Raw genomic sequence first — 20,640 nt, 5'->3', positions numbered from 1 at the left:
TCACTGTGGTAAATATGGACAGCTGTACTTGAGTATTTGTTCAGATTACATTACTTCTGACACACCACTATTGCTCACACTTCTCTTAGCTATCTCTTGTGCTCTTTGCTCTCTTCTCTGCCATTATGTCTTTAGAGGCTGCTGAGCCCTGTTGCATTGCCCACTTGTCCTCCTCCAGTTCTGCTGCTCATTCTGGTGTTTTTCCCTGTTTGCATTCCCCCTGAAAAAATCCTTACTTACTTTACTGTCCATCAGGAAAATCTGTAAATCACAGAGAGTTGAGGCGTCAGAGGGAAAACCAGAAACCTTTTCTCCATAAAATGTGATCCAACAAAATCAGAGAAATAGTTGGTGTGTCACTTAGTGCTGTAAAACGTTATGTACATCTTACAGGTACGCAAGACGTACACCTGACAGACACACCACTCACCTGATTATACGTCAGTGCATAATGTAATATGTGTTATTTATTGTCGAAATGTTACAGTGCTGCTTTAAGTAGAGACCTCTGAACTAGCATTTAGATGTGACATTTCTAAAAATAACAGCAGCTCTTACTGTTTTTAATGAAAATCTATCAGTGTGTCAGTGAGCTGACAAAGTGTCTCTGTATCCTCAATGGAAAAAGCATCGCTCCTGTTGTGGAGCAGCACAGCTGATGCTGCGTTACATAACACTGTCTGGATGACTGAGGGTCACAGGCTGTAGCTGATTCCTTATTCTGCCAATGATTCTTCGTCAAGTGATGAATGTGACAGGATTTAGTCAGATTTTAGTGAGGCGGCTGAACACATGCATCATTAGTATGGCAGAGACATCATCATGTATGTATCAAGGACAAAAGCAGTCTGTGATGGAGATGTTGATCTGTATCACAGTCAGCTTCACCTCGACATGTTGCACTCGTGCCTCTGAGGTGAAGGATCAGATGAACTGCAGACATTTCAAAATAAAAGCATTATAAGTGTATAGTGTACGATGGAAAACCTGACATGAAAGCCACAGTTCTGAATGACTACTGGTGGGTTTTCCTCAGTGTGATGATGCTCCAGTCACGTATTGTGCATGTGAGGATCCACACGTACGCCTCGAACTGCATGGTAGCGAGGGTTACCTAAGCCCGCAGCTGTGTTTTACAGGCAAAAGCATTTCCTCGACGTTCCCGCCTGAGGAAGCTCTTAAACAGCAGCCAGCACGCTGTTCATTGTAACGTTCTTCACATTGGCTTCTGAAATAAATGCATTTTCTGTACACTACCTTGACATGTTTGAACATGTATTACTTCAGACAGCTGCCTAGAATCTAAAATACAACTTCAGTGACACGTTGACCTAATGAGGTAAATCAGGCTATTTTACATACAAATAACTTGCCATCCTCAGAGGGGTCTAGAGAAATTCATTAGATGAAAAGATCTTCCAAAATCCAGAGACAGAATTTGAAAACAAGCCCAAGATGTTTGCAGTGATGTAACACAACATCCACAGCCATGTTGAAACCCCTGGCCTCAGCACCAGCAGAGAACATCTGACTTTCTGTATTCACAGACACAGATGAACCTTTCTCATGTTTTCAAATTAGCATATTTTCTTTGTAGTGATTTCATTTGACCTTGACCTTAAAAACTGAGATCAAGGTCAACAGTGTTGTTTTTTCTTGACAAAAATACAGACAAAAACTGAGATTTATGTAGTGAGCTGAGCTGGCTTTTAATCCCAGTGTATGTAATCTTCTCCTCTGTTTTTGGTGGGATCTGAAACATGGACATGTCATCTTTATAGGATAGGTACATTTAATAAAGATCTTCATGTTTTCTGACAGATTTTTGATCGACTCATCAGAATCAGAATCAAAAACAGCTTTACTGCCAAGTCGGTTTAAGGTAAAAAGGAATTTGTGCCTGTAAGACAACACTGAGGGTATAAAACAGCATTTGTCTCAGCATCACTGTCACAGCGCTACGACATAATCCAGCATCCTCTGACTGGATGAAGTGTTGTGTCAGTCCCGCTGAAAGCCGAGCTCTGATTGGCCCCTCCCCGGTGAGGTCTCGCCCCTCTGACCTAGCTCATTGCTCGCCCTTCTCCGGCTCCATCTCTCCATTTTACAGCCGCAGCCGCAGCTTCCTGCATCTGTCTCCGCTCATCCTGTGCACGTTACATCAGCCTGGTGAGTTTGATTTATCCACCCGAGACTTTGAAACATCACAGAGCTGAGAGGAGGACAGCTTCACTCACGTTCACCTCACACAGTTTAGCCTGTTACGTCTTTATTATTTCATTTAAAAGCACTTCGTAACGCTGCTGTTATTATGACATGTTATTATTGTATGTAAAATGATAATGTCTTCCTGAAGCCACATAGTATCACGGTAAAGCTGCAGTTAGTCTGGCCGTCCATTTGAACTTGGGAACTCCAGCTCAAAGTCACCGTGATGGCTTGGCGAGGACACGGAAGTGCCGTAATGGAAGCTGCTACAGTTATTACTGCAGTACTCAGGCGGTACTACACTGTAGTACTACTGTAGTACTAGTAGTACTACAGTGTACACAGTGTAGTACGAGAAGCTGTCAGTGTGTCAGGTGTCGTCAGTAGAAGTGTGAACAGGTCGCTGAGCCTCAGCTGGTGTGAGAGAGGAGAGTTCTTCATCAGCGGGAAGGACGTGACGCACTTTTCTCTGCGAGGCGTCCTGCGAGGAGAAATGTCTATATTCACATGTAAAATGACAATACAACTAAATACTCTGTCCCAGTCCTCCACGCAGAGTCACTGACAGACTGTAAAACAGCCTGTCTTGCTACTCGAACCGAACTTTGAGCTAGTTTAGTCCTCAATAGGCGTCGACCTCCTCCAAAGAGGACAGGAAACAGACTGTCTGTCATCTGTTCAACCAATCTTTGTTTTTATGTGAAATAATTATCATTTAACAACTCAAGCAACAACTGTGACGAGTTTAACAGGGAAATGGCACCTGACAAAAGCAGCACATCATATTTTTTAGTTATCTAATGTATATTAAACCTATGTAATTCAAATGGAAGGACATTTCCTTTGTAATTGAAATACAGAAGTTAATGTTCAAATATCTTTGTTTGTCAGATAAATGGGGGATGATGGAGGGGAAAACAACAGTATCTTTATCTGAAATGTGGAGAAAACAGATGAAGTGGCATAGATTGGAAACACAGAAGTAAGGGACAAGAGAGAAAATGCACAATCTTAAGCTAAACAGGTTGTGCAGTGTTAAGACTGAAAACTCACAAAAAACATTTCAGGCTAAAAAAAAAGAAGAAATATTGTGTGAATCATCTGAATAAATAAAAAGAGAGTGGAGAACTCTCTTAGTAACGAGCTTTCAGGCCTTGCAGAGAAATGTTTTACCGTTTATAAAGAACATGTTCTCTGCTCTCTCTTCACACTTCCTTTACACATGTGGACAATAATGCCGTGGTCTTGTGGTTTGATTTTGTAAGATTGCGAAAATCTTCTGTTTCCGTTACAGTGAAATAAGTTAACGTTGGTCTCTCTCTTTCTCCCAGTCAACATGACTCACGCGTACCCCTTCCTGAGTGCTGAGCAGAAGAAGGAGCTCAGTGACATCGCTCAGAGGATCGTGGCTGCTGGGAAAGGCATCCTGGCAGCTGATGAATCCACAGGTACGACTGCAGCAGACCGTGTGACCTGCACAGAGAGGGGGCAGTAATGAATGACATGTAACAGGATCACACTTATCTTGTTAACCACCACAACCAACCACAGCCCAGTTCAGTCACAGTAATCCCATTAAAAACATTGAGAACAAATATGAGACTGTGAGGTGGGGGGCTTGCAAACAGCAACTACACTGGTAGATACTACTAAAACGGTTCCTTAAAGGTTTTTAGAAAGAAGACTTCGACAAAGTATTGTTCAGTTTATATGTTTGGTTTGTTATAACCTATAGTATCTCTCACTCCACCCGTCTTGCCTGTCTCCTGGCACCTCCAGGTAGTGTCGCCAAGCGCTTCCAGAGCATCAACGCCGAGAACACGGAGGAGAACAGGAGGCTTTACCGCCAGCTCCTCTTCACCGCTGATGAACGGGTCCACCCCTGCATCGGAGGCATCATCTTCTTCCACGAGACGCTCTACCAGAAGACGGACGATGGAAAGCCCTTCCCCCAGCTGGTCAAAGAGAAGGGCATGGTGGTGGGCATCAAGGTGGACAAGGGCGTGGTTCCCCTCGCCGGCACCAACGGAGAGACCACCACTCAGGGTACAGAGCTGCTGTTTACTGCAACGAGGGCAGATAGATTACTTAACGTGTGCTCTAGACAAATCTAATCAAATGGTATGGATTACTGATTACCATTACTTTAAAGGGATGTGTAGTGGAGGAATGCTGCACATTTACATAACCAACAGCAGGTACACATACAATATGAATAAGATAAACACAGAGCAGTACAGCGACATTTAAATTCAACTGTACAGTTAGAGAAGTGATCAGGATGTATGTCAAGCACTGGCAGTGTTGGAAAGGAGCACTACAAGTTTAATTATATTTTATTTCATTAAATTTAACATTTCCACTAAGTATCAGGACAGAGAGACTAATCACTCTCACTGCATGGTCACTTCTGTGAAGATTAAAAAGCTCACAGATGATTTAAATGTTGCTGTACGTCAGGAGCAGCTGACAAACGACTGTCACAACCTAACCACCGATGAAAAGTAGCTTGAAGCTTCACAGTTTCAAAGTATCTTCCCAAACACCAGTGAGTAACAAGCTGGAGTCAGGATTTAATTGATTGATTGATTAATCAGGGTTTAATTAGCTCAGCATAAAGACTGGAAGCAGGGGGAAACTGCTAGCCTGTCCTCTGTCCAAAGTGAAACAGAATACACCCACTAACACCTCAATTAACCTCACTCTACTTACACATTTCTCATTTCATGTTTCTCATCACACTCTTAATGAAATAAGACATAAATATATTTTATGTATTGTATTTTTCATATGTAGCTTGTGGCCTCAGGACAGATGATGACATTCAGCATTTTAGCTGCTTACTGCTTGCAACACTGTGTGTGTTAAACACATTCTCAAAAGTGATGAAATACACACACTTCTCTTCTTACAGATAGAACACACTCCCTCTGATACAGTTCAGCTCACTTCAATTCAATTTTATTTATATAGCACCAATTCATAACAGTTATCTCATGACTCTTTCCATACAGAGCAGGTCTAGACTGTGCTCTTGATAATATAATCTACAGAGTCCGACAGTTTCATCATGAGCAAGCAGTTGTTGCCAGTGGCAAGGAAAAAGCTTGAGCTGAACCTCAGCTCAGCTCATTGGTGGGAGGTCATCTGCTGTGGCTGGTTGAGTTAAGAATAGTAACGTTCATAGAGACACTTCAAACTGAACTCTTAACAAAGACATGATAGCTCCAACATCTGTTTACCCTCCTCTGGATCCACAGTAGCAGAGAACACTTAAACATCAATATTTTAGAAGTACTAACATGGTTAAAACAAGCTTAAACACTCTTTGCTCTCAGCCTCATTCATATTTTTCTGGGGGGCGCTCCACACCTCCCTTCATCACTGTAACCCACCGTCTGTGCCATGTCTCTGTCAGGTCTGGACGGGCTCTACGAGCGCTGCGCTCAGTACAAAAAGGACGGCGCTGACTTTGCCAAGTGGCGATGTGTGTTAAAGATCACCCCAACCACCCCGTCCAGTCTGGCCATCATGGAGAACGCCAACGTGCTGGCCCGCTATGCCAGCATCTGCCAGATGGTAAGACACACACACACACACACACACACACACACACACACACACATATTCAAACAGCACACACATGTAGATTTCAGGTAAATAACCCTTGTCTGTCAATGCGATGATGTAACACAAACAGCTGTTACACAACTCAATACACAGTTGAGCCATGAGGTTCCCTGTAACAGTTGGTACACAATTCACGAGCCCAGGGGAAGTGCTATTGTCTGTTGTCATGACCCCCCCACCCTCCCACCACCTCTCCTCAGCATGGCATCGTGCCCATCGTGGAGCCTGAGATTCTTCCAGATGGGGACCACGACCTGCAGCGCTGCCAGTACGTCACCGAGAAGGTGAGTAATCTCTGACGTGATGATCGGACTAAAGCAGGAACGTTACCCTCTCTCTGACATGTTGGCAAAAACAAGCTGTGTGGCACATATTTTCACTTTGACTGGTCATGTCTGATCATGTCATTTACTGTTTTTTGTTCCACAGCAGCATTTCTAGAAAAGGAAAGGAACTTTGTGAGAAGGCACTATGATTATGATGTATGCTATAAAAAGATGATCTCAGGGCACAAGGCGAGGAAGACAGCAATAAGAACTGAAATATGAGTTTATAGCGGTTACAGATAATGGACGGATCTGAGTTTATAGGTGGTCTGTCATCATCACTACTGTTAGAAGTGATAAAATATATCAGCTGAAGCTGCTATGATTCTGACAGCTGTTAAATCATGTTGATGGCCAAAAGTTTAGAATGACAGAATTGTGAGACATTCCTGGATCGTCTCCACTCTGCTGTTCTTCTGATCATCTGGTCACAGAGACACAGCTGAGGTGGAAAGCAGGCGGACAGATGTTGATGTCAGCGTGTCTTCTGCTGCAGACAGAATACCCACGTCATGCTGCTGTTTGCTGTCACCTTCACTTCAGGAACAAAAAGCAAAGTCTCATGAGGTGAAGAGTTGACTGCCGTGCCAGATGTCTGACTCTCTCTGTCTCTTCCAGGTGTTGGCAGCTGTCTACAAGGCGCTGTCTGACCACCACGTCTATCTGGAGGGCACGCTGCTCAAACCTAACATGGTGACCGCCGGACACTCCTGCCCCAAAAAGTATGGCGCTCAAGAGATCGCCATGGCAACTGTCACTGCTCTGCGCCGCACCGTACCCCCCGCTGTGCCAGGTGAGACGAACATTGAGATGTTTGCACACACGGTTCTCATGTCAGTACTTTATCTCCACCTGACCTCACTCATGTACGTTCTCTTCCCCCTCCAGGTGTGACCTTCCTGTCAGGTGGTCAGAGCGAGGAGGAGGCCACCATCAACCTGAACGCCATCAACCAGTGTCCCCTGCACCGGCCCTGGGCCCTCACCTTCTCCTTCGGCCGGGCCCTCCAGGCCTCAGCACTGAAGGCCTGGGGAGGCAAGCCGGAGAATGGCAAGGCCTGCCAGGAAGAGTACATCAAGAGAGCCCTGGTAAGGAGGGAGGAGGAAGAGGAGTCCATGGATAGATAAGTTCATAAAAAAAAAAAAACATTCACTCATGATAAGCTACCCGTGCAATCCTTGTGCAGTCACATCAGTGAGCTGTCCATGCTTAATCACTGAGCAACACTTCTCCAGAACACTCAGCCAATTAGCTACACTAGCTGTGTGTGTGTGTGTGTGTGTGTGTGTGTGTGTGTGTGTGTGTGTGTGTGTGTGTGTGTTAAAGAGAGAGAGAGAGAAGGGGTGGTTGGCCTGAAAAACATTACAGACGTCATATAATAATAACTATTTTTATGAACATGTAATGTTTACTTTCTAATAGCATTGTTTAGATTGTGTTAATGGGTTTATTAATGGTTAATAAGTGATGTATTAATGCTTTATAGATTAATACATCACTTTTTATAGATTAATACATCACTTATGTATTTATAGAGTGATAAGCTATTTGCTATTTTACTACCTCTGGACCTCTGCTTAACACTTAGTGTTATTGTGATGTTATTTTTTCTATCAGAATTTATTGATTATTGATCAAATTTGGAAGTCGTGTGGCGTTTCATCTTTCTACAGAAGCCAGATGTTTTTGCTGGAAACATTCTTAGAGTGTAGTTATCAGTCAGCACTCTGTGACCTCCACACCTCTGCACGTGATTTAACAATAAAAGTCAGAGACTTAAATCATCAGTTGAAAGCTGGTCATGTAAAGTCGTGAACATTGTGACGCTGATCATGGTTTGCTTTGTGTGTGTCCACAGAATAACAGCCAGGCGGCTGTAGGGAAGTACGTGTCCTCTGGAGACAAGGGGTCAGCAGCTCAAGAGTCTCTGTATGTGGCTAACCACGCCTACTAAACTCCACTTCTCCTCCACCCCCATTCCACACCGTCACTCCACTCCTTCAGACCCCATCCAGCTGGACCAGGCTGCAACCTCCAGACTCACCAGCCATTCCATGTCAATCCATTAGTGATGAGAGCCTCGACAGAAAAACATTTTGATTTTAAAAGATGACTATGTTACCCATAAGCCCATAAGTATAAATCATGTAGCTCTGTCCTGCCTTTTAAGTTTGACCTGTGAGGTCAGTGTTACTGTGCGGCCGGACTCGGTGTGTCTGTGTCACTTTATTTGTTTGTGCACTTAAATCCTGCAGAGCTGTCCTCAGTGTGTAGTTCCATGTGTGGTTTGTAACATTAAGCACACGTGCCTTCATTCAACTGAACCGACTGCTGGAAGGACACTTTGTAGAGGACCTTCTAAAGAATATAAAGTATTAGAGTGTATACACTGGAAGAGCTTCAAATTAAAATATTCCACGACTGATCCTGTCCTGTGTCATTTCCTCACTTTGTGTACATTTAATCATTTCAAAAGTTAGCAGTGATGTGCTGCTATTTGATAGAGACAGCTGAAGAGTGACAGGAATGCATTAAGAGAGAGATGGGGAATGACATGCGGAAAAGAGCCACAGGTCAAGATTCAAACCCTGGGCTTCCTTGGCAAGAACAGCCTTTGTACATGAGGCGACTGCTCTACCAACTGAGCTAAATGACACCCCAGAAGTAAGACATTTTTAGCCTGTGTTAAGGTCTTCACCCTGTCTTCATCCTGTCACCATCAAGTCCACATACAGTACATCCACAGTGCTGCAGCCCAGACCTAAGCATTAATGTCAAGTGGTTTCTGCTTTCTAATTCTCCAGTTCACCATACATACATACAGTAGGTGGTGCTCTACCTGCCTAAAAGACATTAATACTAAAAATATGAAATTAAAAAGATGTCTGGAAGAATCTTGAAGGATCTCAGCCTCAGAGATAACACTGCTGTGATCAGGCAGAAGGCTCAAGATACACCAGACCACTAGGATCCAAAATTAAGATACTGAATAAGACTGTTTATTTTCTTATTGTTTTTGTTATTATTTCTATTATAACTTAACTATTATTATGGCTTATTTAGTTCCATTAAGAACATAGTGCAGGAGCTCAGAGAATTACACCATAACTTCTTTTATATGTGACAAATAATAAATGGAGCTGAAGGTCACCAACTGCAAAACAGTTCGTCTTTTCACTTCTGGGAATCATAAAAATAATTTTGGATCTAATCACAGTATATTGGCCCTACAATAACTACAAATATGTCAAATACATTAGCTTATCACAGCTGCAGTCAGTCTGTATGCAGCAGTTCAGTCTCACAATAGTTTATTGTTTTATGTGCCAACACTGATCACACAATGCTCTTCCTGCAGGCTCATGTCCTGGTGCATAAAGACAAAGGAGGATCCGTGGCACACATGACGAGGTGTGACTTTATTGTCATAGAAGGGTGACAGATTTGAACTGAGCTGCCCTCATGCTGAACTCTTTGACCTCTAGCCTCAGGTAAACCAGGCCTGCAGGTTTAAGTTGAAGCTGATAGAGAGAGCCCTGGTGACGTATGGGTGATTTCTACAGCCACAGGTGTAGATGTGGAGCACTGCAGCTTGGACAAGACTAGGTGTTTTATTACGTTTAAACCAGGCTTAAACCTTAAACTTAATCTATCTAGATTAGTTCCAGTTATTAGTTGATGTTCCATTAACAGAGCTGATGACAAAAAGCAGCAGTCAGTTTTTTTGGTAGGTGTTTTTATTTTAAAACCTTGTTTGGGTTAACGAGGCCTCCATCGTGTAAGCAGAGCAAAGTGCATCTCCTACCAGTAACGAACAGCTTAAGTGCTGAGCTTTCATCCAAACATCGACAGACTAACAAAAGATTTCCCCGAATCGTCTGAGGGAACAACAGAGATCATTTCAGAACTTTAAAGTCTTTATATTGTGAGTTGTCTCTGTGTTCAGCAGAGAAACAGGAGGTGGGGGTGGTGGAGGTTGGGGGCGTTGGTGTCTATGAACCATCAGGTGATCGTTCCCCTCCTCGGTCTGCAGCTGCTGTCAGCAGAGTCAGCATGCAGACTCTGTAGAGGACTTCCTCCTCACATGTTGGTGCTCATCCTGGTCTGGCTGTTGGCCGGTGTCAGCTCACCTTGGCTGCCTTCTCTGGGTGGAGACTGAGGGGTGGACACGACACGACACGAGTGAGACACTGTTAATGAGTCTGCCATTAACAGCCATCAGATTCTCTGATTCTTTGGATTGTAGTCTAATCATTACTCAGAAATGAGAGCGCGTGGAGAAGCGTGGTGGTGTGTACCTTGACGTGGATCTGGTTGCGCAGCACAGCAGCCCGGAGGATCATGGCCTTGGCTCGTCTCTGGAACTCTTTGCCCATATGGAGCGATTTCTCAAACGTGGTGCTCCTCTGGTCCACGTCCCTCGCGTACAGAATCTATCGACATGTCAGAGTGCTCATTTGTTCAATGAGGAATGACTTGTTTCCTCGTGTGTCAGCATATGTGTGTGTGTGTGTGTGTGTGTGTGTGTGTGTGTGTGTGTGTGTGTGTGTGTGTGTGTGTGTGTGTGTGTGTCACACCTTGCTATGGGAGTCAATCCGTGCATTGATGAGACCCTCCAGAATGAGCTGGGTGAGTTCATCTTCCAGAGCTGCTACTGTGGTGTTGAAGGCCTGAGCCATCTTAGTCATGTCAGCTGACACGTAGGGGCTGAAATACTGGAAGAAAAAATAAAAATAAAAAACACAGACAGACAGCTTATATTAATTATCAGTCCAACTCTAAAGCTGCATCTACATACACACGGTGTGACCTAAATGTGTGTAGCTGTGATTCACCTTTGCCAATCCTTTTGGACCAATATTCATAACTGAATACAAGACACCATGTTTCATGTTCAAATTCAGAATGAGTGCACATTTACAGTCATTCATTTGAACATTAAAGCCCATGTAAAGTAAGAATAAATGTTTGTAAAGAAGAAAGTGTTCATTTTAGAGCTGCAGCCAAGTCATATTCGCCATTTGTAATTTATAAAGCATGTTACAGGTCACGTTAAATGACACCTGCTAAAATAATAATGCATAAAATTTCAGCCCCATTCACAATCATGTTATCTAACGCAGCAGCCATCAAGTTGAAATACTTGACCAACAGTGTTTTACAGGTTGATGCTTTGAACAGCTGTTCTGTATTCACACTTTTCTTTCTATGAAATCAAACTGACTTTTTTTTTAAATGAGCCGTTTACAAGTCTTGGGAGCAGTTGAGCAGCCACTTTGAAGTGCCTAAAACATGTCGGATGAGTTCAGAAAATGACATGACTAACTTTGAATTCATCTCCATCTCTCTGCTCAGGGTGGCCTCAGCGTGTCATCGAGCCACCCTTTAAGGACTGCCCACAAAATCCTGGACTGAAAACTGATGAAAAACAGTTTGAACCTCTAACTCCACATTTCACTAATATATCGTTCAAAGTCTTTTCACATGTTTTCAGCAACTATTTTTAAACATATTTAATGTATTTTGAAAGAAATTTAGAATTGCCTTTACACAGACTTCAAACATTCTTTGTCCTGCATTCATTCAGATTATTATAATTTGGTCCTATCTCGGTCATTACAGAGCATCCTGACTTTTTTGGCATCTGGGTTGTAGAAGTTGCATTCAGGAGAAGTGTTTCCATCCACCACTCTTCAGTGAGGATCATGAAGTTCATGGAGATAGACAGCTGGTGGTGCTAATAACCATGAAAACAGCAGGCAGCGGAATACAAGGGCACAAGAGGATGATGTGTTGAAGTCACGTGTGGAACACATGAAAGATCATTGTTCTACACAGATGTTTGGTCACATGGTTCACGTACATCATGATTTATTCATTAAGTCAGTTTCCAATAACGTTTTTCACATTTGGTTTTAACCCTATGCACCACCTCATTTTATAGATATTTTTAGGTTTTTCTGCACAAATTAGAAATATGTGTTCCGGTATGTCTCACCTGAATGAGGGCTCTGTTCCTGATCTGGCTGTACAGTGTCTTGACGTGTGGGGCCAGGTACATGTCCAACAGGAGGTTATCCTGGAGGAGACACCATTCACTCATTACAATACACCAAAAATCATCATAATACACACATAATATTCTGTCTCGTCATGACCTCATAACCTCTGTAGAGTCATAGGTGACAATTATTCTATCACCACTAACGTGTGTGTGCACTGTGAGGTTTGTGCTCTCACCTTCATTTCATCCAGCAGCTTGAGACAAGACGCGTACTTGGACTCGTAGAACTTGAAGATGATGTCACGGATCTGAGGTTCCAACTCTAGAAATAACTTAAAGGAGCTAAGGACAGAAAAAAAATAAATGGATTCATATGGACTTCTACTATTAGACAGATATCTGTCATGATTAACTGCTTCACTGCCTCCTACCTGCTGGAGATGACGTTACGTTGGAGCTCCTGTCTGTCAAATGTGGCCAAAGCACACAGGCCTCCATACACAGCTACATTACTGGGTGACAGGAGCTGCAGGGAACACACACACACACACAATTACACACTAATCACGTCAATCAAGTCATTAGCACTTCCAGAGTTAAATTAACCTCCTTTGTAAACTGTCTGAGTGATGGCCACCAGGATCATCCCCATTTATGTGGGGGATCAGTCGTTGCTACCCTCACTAGTCAACACCAGAAATATTCGTCGGTCAAACTAACTATTAATATATCTTATTAATATTGCATCTAAGATGTTATGCAGTCATTCCAGCAGCTGTAGCATTATCGTCGCGGCATTTCATTACTGCGGTCTGCAGCTAAATGTATGAAGTTATTCCACATTAATTACACAGTCATAAGACTGATGTCTCTAACATGAACAGTCTCTTCTTTTTTGCAGCCGGATGAAGTCTCATACTAGCTTCAGTGGAACTGTCTGTACCTCCAGACTCACCTCTGGACAGTCACAGTGGTCAAAAGAAGCCTGCAGGAAGCACTTGGCAGCTGGTTTATATTTTCGGGAGGCCAACTCTGCCAGGCCTAAAAATGCCAGAGAACAATGCAGTCAGTTCATGTTGATCCAAACCTGACTTCAGGTCATACTGAATGACATCACCATCACAGAGCATAGTACTGTCTTACCTGCAGCACACTTTAATTTGGTGAGGACTGCTTGATTTTGGCTATCTCGCTCACCTCTTTGCTAAACAAAACAAAGAGAGCATTTGTCATGAGTCTAATATGATAACGATGACCTACACTGTCCACACACTGGAGGAGGAGCTGAAATGAAGAACTCCAACCTCTGCTGTATGGTGGGGTGCTCACCTCTGCTATCTCTGGCGTGGATTCTGCTTTGTTGACGTAGCTCAATACATGGGACCAGTTCTGGAGGTAAACACTAACCTGTGGGCACAGAGGACACCATGCTGCTTTTAAAAAAACATATGTATCTCAAAACATACACAGCTCTGGAAAAAAAAATAAGAAGCCACTGCAATTTTAAAATCTGAATCTCTAAATGTAATAACTATTAACCATGCCAAAAAAGCTGAAAGAAAAGTTTTGAGTGAGAAAAAGATTCATTCAATTCTGGCTTTACTAGCAGAGAGATACAGTGAGCATCAGGTTGTTGGCATCCTTCAAAGAACGAGGTCAAGCAGCACACATTGGGAACAACACAACTACAGAGGGCGAAAATGACTTTTCACTGTCCGGGATGACCGCCAACTCATTCCAATGTCACTCAACAACTGTAGGATCAGGCAGATTTGTCTTTGTGAAGGACGCATGAATCAGACCACGTACAAGGTTATACTGGAAGAAAACTTGCTTCCTTCTGCTCTGACGATCTTCCAAAACTCTGAGGATTCAGCAGGACAATGCTCCATGCCACACAGTCAGGTCATTCAAGGTGTGGATGAAGGACCAGATCAAGACCCTGCCATGGCCAGCCCTGGTCTGAAAACATTGTATCTTCTTGTCATTTTCTGCTAATAGATACTCTAAATGGGAATATTTTTTTAGAATCTGGGATAAATGTTGTCAGTAGTTTATAGAATAAAACAAAAATATTCATTTTATTCAAACAAATACCTATAAATAATAAAACCAGAGAAACTGATCATTTTGCAGTGGTCTTTTTTCCAGAGCTGTATATGACAAGTTTGAAGTGCTTGCACACAGGCACACACTGTGCAATCAGAAGTGAAAGGAATATATTCACATCAGAATGAAACCAATTCCTAACATTGTAAAAACATTGGCTTTCCATCCTGCTGTACCTTGATGACATTCAGACACATGTTAATGACATGCTTAGCACTGGTGCAGTAGTCTCTGGCTCGAGAGTAGCACTTGAGGGCATTGCTGAGGTCACCACAGTCCAGGTAATGGTCCCCCAAGTCATCATGGCCTCTCCTGGGGAGGGAGGACAGAACAGAAGGAGGGTCAGAGGGAGACAACGAGGTGGTAAGTACACCATCTGTACATGCCATCTGTTTTCAATAGATAGTTTGAGAGGCTCCGGTACCGTTTCTGGTAATTCTATTCTTTTATCTCGATGCTGATAAACTCCATCATGAGTCCATCATACCTGATGCTCTCTTTAATGGAGTTCCCCTTGTAGTTCTTCAGATCAGTGTCCAGTTTCTCCAGTTTGAGCAGAGCCTTTTTTCTGGTGGACTCGGCCCAGGCTGAGTCCAAAGGAGGAGGAACAACACCGCCTTCAGGTACCGTGTCCGGCACGCCCTGCACTTCCCTGTACGTCCAAAAGAAAGAAATATATAAAAACAATACATACCAAACTATTTACATTACAAGGTGACGTGACAAAGAAATGTCTTTGCCATCAGATTGTGGTGCAATCTTCTGTCATATACTATATATGATATATGAGAACATAAATCAAGCTTAGATAATCCAACAATATAAACAGTTTAAACATTCCATTAAGCTGAAAAATAAAACACAACCTGAAACAAATATGAGCTGCAAAATCCATCAAAGTAACTAAAGTAACAAGTTGTTCTGATAAATCTAGAAATCAAATAGTGTGAAATACTCATGTGGAATCACTCATTATCATATTGCATGTACATGTACAAAGGCCAGAGCCAATACACTGAGCTTCACAACGACTCTTGAGAAACCTGTGGGTGACATCATGGAGACTACATCCATGTTTTATACAGTTTGAGCTACAAGTAGTGTACTCCCATCACACAGCCTAGTTTACATGGACAAGTCCAGAAGAAGGCAGCAAAATGCTCACGTCAAATATTCTGAATCCAGGTTACCTCGCCTAAACTGAGGTTCAGGAGTAGAACAAACACAAACACAGTGACACAATAGCAGAACAATTATATTTATTCTCAGGTTCCTGTTGGGTCATTTCAGGGTAAAAACAGAGCTAATAAATCATCACCCTCTTTGGTAAGATGACACCGCTAAGCTTGTTTTCAAATCAGCACCACCTCTTCCTCCAAAAGTTCTCATGTCGTGTCACCAGCTATCATACCGTGTTGCCTCTGTGAGTTTGCGATGAATCTCTTCATAAGTGTCGACGTTGAAGGTCCTCTGGACGAAGGTGAGGGCCATCTTCAGGGCTTCCACTCTTAGCTGAGGGCAATGCTCAGCAATGAACTGGAGCCTCTCAATCCGCATTAATCCACTGTAGCTGGTGGCATACTGCTCCAGGTCCTGCACATGGGGAGACGGGTGAGGGGAACATCAGGACTGCTGTGGTGACATTACATGTGACAGTCTGTTAGGTTGCACTGATGGCAGTTGTTTCCCCTGAACTTGGTGATACTTGAGTTTAGTGACTGACTAACTTATTTCATGTGCTGCACAATTGCCTCAAGCAATCAAGTCAAGGACTAATAATGACCATAATTCATTACACTTCTATTTTACAACAGGTAAGCAGTCTGCTGAGTGTAGACCTCACCAGGGACTACAAATCCCCTGTAGCCATGGACAGGTTTGGACATCAACTGGGCAGGAGGGAGAGGTGGATGGGTTTATGACGTCAGTACATCTTACCTACCTACAGTTATGAGTAATATATTATTCATGGCCAGTTACAGTACAGTCAGGTGCACCTGTAGAGGAGCTGCACCACACTCGGCTCCTATAACAGCCTTCATGAGTCATGTTTTAACTCAATTCACACACAGTCAGAGAAGTGAGAAGTATCCTCATCACGTCCTGCTGCTGACAGCAGTACAAGTCGAAGTCAAAAGCTTCACTAGCAGTCAGTACTGGAGCAGTGATCAACTGACAAAACATAAGTCGACTGAGAGTGCCTCTTAACTGATGATTCCAATCATCAACGTTTAGGGGGCAGCACTAGACCCCAGTGATCTCTGAATCACTGCTGAAGGCATCACGCAGATGATTGTCGTCATTGGCAAACAGACTGTGTGCCACCACTGAGGGTTTGCATGTACAGATGTGTGTCAGGTCAGTACCAGTGTCGGGTTCTCCACTATGTAGTTGGTGTCTGGAGCGTTCTGCTGGTCTTCCTGGGGGTCAGCATCAATCTGCATGGGCTCCACAGACCCCTGAGAGAAACAGAGCCAACAGAGAGGTCAGTAAAAATCACAGTGCATGATATGATCCACATAATATGAAAATAATTCTGTACTGTAACTGTAATAAAAATGTTTCTTATTTAGTAGCATTGAAGAGATGAATACTGTCAGTGTGCTGATGGAATATCTGTTGTGGCTGATGCAACGCTGTATGACAGAATCTTTAAAAAGGTTTGAGACTGCAGAACAATAACAACCAAAGAGAGCAACATAAACACCATCATCAGGCTGAACTTCTGTTGCTCATGGCTATTATGGAATTTTCTATCCTTAGTGTACACGAGGTCCTGTGTGGGCCTTGAGGTCCTCAGCAGTATTAGTTGTTTGGCTTTGGTTGAGAACAGTAGGTGCCAGTCTATCTCAACACTGTGGTGGCCAGGGTTGAAGAGACCCATTGCTGCCTTCATAGATATAATAGATAGCTTGCTGTTGATGTTCCAATCTGCGTAAACAGACATCTGTGTCTCCAGACTAGAATATGCTGACAATAACACCTGCATTGGTAAAAACACTCTCTTTGACTAATTCTGGGCGTGTAGTATTTGTGGTGTTATCTTGGGGTTTAAAGTCTATCCACCAGTTCGAGTTCGGCAGAATGTGAGACCGACTCAGGCACTTCTGATGAACTTTGAGAGTGTCTCTAATCCTCCTTGGCCAAACATCAATAAATAATACAGCATAAGACATCAGAGGCTCCTGAACACTTTCTGACCTCTAGACCTAACCATTGACATTTGACTTCAGCAATTTCTCCACAACAATGGCGACCTCATCCAGGACCAGGAGGTGTCCACACAATATGAAGTGTTAAAGCGCATGCCACAGGAGCAGTTTGTTCCACACACAGGGCTTCCATCATCACATGGTGAAATCATTAAACATAAAACAATACAATTAACTATGCTATAGAGTTATTGACTTGTGAGTGTCCAGATCTAACTGCAGCTGTACATTGTATTGGTGTATGGGGAATATGGGACATTATTGACCTGGAGCGTTATCCTTTATCATGCTGCTTTCAGTGGACAACAGTTCCTCCTAACAGCTCTCAGGCCTCTTCTAAAGTGTGTGTCCGGTTTGCAACAATCAGGATTAAACATTGTGATTGTTGAAGGCGGTTTAGCCGAACATACAACAAACGTTACTATAACATTGGCTTTGTTTGGCCTTTAAACACGCTGACAGGCTCATGAGACTGACTGTGTATCTATGGAAACCTCTCGTACGGCTTCTTAGAGAAATATTAACTGCGTTTCCATACGTGCAGCGGCGCTAGCTGCTATGCTAATAACAGGAAGCTGGCTCGGCGGTGCTAGCCTACAATGTTAAACACAGGCTGTAGTCCACTCTGTGTCGTGCTGTTCTCCGGTGAAGAAGCACACTCACAGCCCGTGTGCCTCACTGAAAGCTCACCTATGGTGTTATTTGTTGTTTTGGACGTACGCCGTCACAGGGCTGCTGTCGTCAGTGTTGTTAGCCAACAGAGGCCTTCGTCAGTTAGCCCTAAGCTCCAAACATCATGAACACAATCTGTTTTCACATGTATCTGTTACAGATACCTGTGTTTAAGACTGCGCCAAGCAGAGATTATTTTAATACATCCGTCATTCATAAGCTATTAGCTTCACTGAGATGCACTGGAACGTAAGGGAAGGGCAGCCCCTTTAGCACTAATGCAGACTAATTCTAGGACTGAGTTCAATTCAAAATCATATTTAAAAATATGTTTTAATGCAACAACGTAATGTTTGGTAAATGATTCATATGCCTGATATAACGTACGGAGCTAATGATGCTAGCCTGGTTTTAACATGCTGAACAGTGGCTACGCTTCAGTAGCTAACCCAGCTAGCTGCCTGCTAGCTGAGGTTGCACCGCTGCTCCTGCAGATAAGCACACCGTGTTTAACACTCACCTGGAAGTTAAAGACCTGCACTGGCAGAGGCATCTTGTTTCTTTCTGACTAGGCTGTCGCTGTCGTTAGGAGGAGGTTTTGATCTGTCTATAAAAATGTTGACGTGCGGCGGCGTGAGACTCAGCAGCCTCCCCGAGTCTCTGCAGAGGGAGCTAACCGGCTAACGTTAGCGATCCCGGGAGAGGAACCCCGCTACGGATCGCAGGAAGGCTCAAGTTTGACATGTTTCAGCTCACGTTACGAACCAGGTGGATGCCTCCATCTGCTGTACCGGAATGTGCATTATTACGACGAGTTTATAATCTGGATATTTTCCAGAGAGATATTTCTGACAGATGTTTAGACTATTAAGTAATTAGTGGTACATGTCTATCTACCATATAAGATAAGATAATATAGACTTTAATGGGGGGGGGATTTACTTGTCAAAGTAGCTCATATGCACAAGGTTGATAAATTATTTACAAGTAAGAAATATTTAGAAGAAAGTCATAAAGTCATGCTGGTGCTGAAGAATGTGCCAGCCGTTGGAATGAAGGACCTGTGGTAGATCTCCTTCTTACATGGTGGGAGTATCAGTCTGTAGCTGAAGGAGCTGTTTCAGGCCTCCACAGTCTCATGCAGGAGTGTCCATGATGGATGTCAGCTTTGCTCGCATCCTCCTCTCTCCTCTCGCACCTGGCTGCAGACCTCCACCATAGACATATATACATAGACGCCGCATTGAGCGGGTTGGTCGTTGGTCGCGATACGTAAACGGCGCCGCCATATTGGTTCGGGCAGATCTGCCCGTAAACTAATACAAGAAAATGGACTGAACTTCATAAAGCGCCTTTCTACAAAGTTCTTTAAGTTAATGTCTCTTATACACCCATTCACACACACACTAATATATCTGGGAAACAAACAGGCACCAAAAACAACGTATGTAACTTTTAAAGTGATGATTATAAATGTTTACTCCTTATGTAAGCACCAAACCAACGTATGTATTTTTCTAATGCTGAGTGTTTACAGCTACTAATGTGTGTAACACTGTTACTGTGATGATAAATATTGAAATATTTATATTTAACATTTAATCTGTGTCTATAATAACCAGATCCTGAAATGTAGATGTGACATGAGGGTTTCTGAATAAAGAGCACTAACGTTTACATTTAACTGATTTTGATTAATCGTTTTTATATTCACATTGATGAACATATACATATGTATATACACACACGCACACACACACACACATATATATATATATGAGTAATAGCTTAAGAGAAAATGTGCACTGACCAAACTAAAGTTTACTATAAAACCAATATATACAATAGACCGGGAATTGAAAGATTTTATGTCATTGTTTACTAATTAATTCATATGAGGTAGGTATGAGGGTGAGGTAGTTAATAGTCCACACAGGCAGGTGGCGGTCAGCTCCAGCCCTATTCAGCTCCCCCCTCAGCAGTGATGACTGCATTGTGTTGAAGCACTTGAAAAGCATTTTCAACCACTATAGTTGTATGACCGCCTGCCTTTCATAAACATGACCGTGATTACTGGCTTTGTTATATCTGACTATCCTGTCAATAGTTATGTATACCTTTATATGCACTGGCCCATTCTTTTGCACGAACATCTATGAGCAGGTGGGATACATTCTCTCAGTTACACAACAACAGGACCTCCGTTAAGTGTAATTCACTTTTCATTAATGCACCTCTTCCTGTAATCTTGAAGTCACTGAGATGAAATACTCCACAAACTAATTTTCATATAGTCAGCCTATAGCCTCAAGGCTCTCTCATATTATTATTTGTAGACAGTTTGTGCAAAAGTACAAAGCTTTTCACTTAGCAAGAGTTTTTCATTCTTTTTCTTTATCTTGTTTCAAGTAGATGTGAAGATTCTTACTTTGTATCTCATAATTTTGATTTAATGAATCAAAAATGCCACAGTGTGTTT

General features: G+C 42.8%; 2 protein-coding genes across 3 annotated transcripts; one reads left to right on the top strand and one right to left on the bottom strand.

The window, feature by feature from the left end:
* Positions 1-1,973: 1,973 nt before the first annotated feature.
* Positions 1,974-8,589, top strand: LOC104930115 (fructose-bisphosphate aldolase A). Its single transcript, XM_010744824.3, has 8 exons — positions 1,974-2,169; positions 3,540-3,656; positions 3,988-4,254; positions 5,627-5,787; positions 6,039-6,122; positions 6,783-6,957; positions 7,053-7,252; positions 8,023-8,589. The coding sequence occupies exons 1-8, from the start codon at positions 1,989-1,991 to the stop codon at positions 8,116-8,118; spliced, it is 1,281 nt and encodes a 426-aa protein (XP_010743126.3). The 5' UTR covers positions 1,974-1,988; the 3' UTR covers positions 8,119-8,589.
* A 1,294-nt stretch (positions 8,590-9,883) lies between these two features.
* On the bottom strand, positions 9,884-18,894 carry gps1 (G protein pathway suppressor 1). 2 transcript variants are annotated; one of them, XM_027285252.1, is made up of 14 exons: positions 18,682-18,894; positions 16,644-16,736; positions 15,689-15,870; positions 14,765-14,929; positions 14,454-14,589; positions 13,498-13,575; positions 13,312-13,372; positions 13,112-13,209; positions 12,600-12,694; positions 12,405-12,510; positions 12,163-12,243; positions 10,742-10,879; positions 10,463-10,597; positions 9,884-10,319 (listed from the first exon to the last, which is right to left on the bottom strand). In XM_027285252.1, exons 1-14 carry the CDS (start codon positions 18,712-18,714, stop codon positions 10,245-10,247), a joined length of 1,476 nt encoding a protein of 491 aa, XP_027141053.1. In that variant the 5' UTR covers positions 18,715-18,894; the 3' UTR covers positions 9,884-10,244. The 2 variants fall into 2 exon arrangements, with proteins under 2 accessions (XP_027141053.1, XP_010743127.1); XM_010744825.3 differs by having other exon boundaries at positions 13,124-13,209; positions 18,682-18,893.
* Between the last annotated feature and the right edge of the window lie 1,746 nt (positions 18,895-20,640).

Source organism: Larimichthys crocea, chromosome XII (genome assembly GCF_000972845.2).
Source record: "Larimichthys crocea isolate SSNF chromosome XII, L_crocea_2.0, whole genome shotgun sequence".
NCBI lineage: Eukaryota > Metazoa > Chordata > Actinopteri > Sciaenidae > Larimichthys > Larimichthys crocea.
The sequence above is the reverse complement of the archived record's forward strand: the minus strand, read 5'-3'. Positions and strand labels throughout refer to the sequence as shown.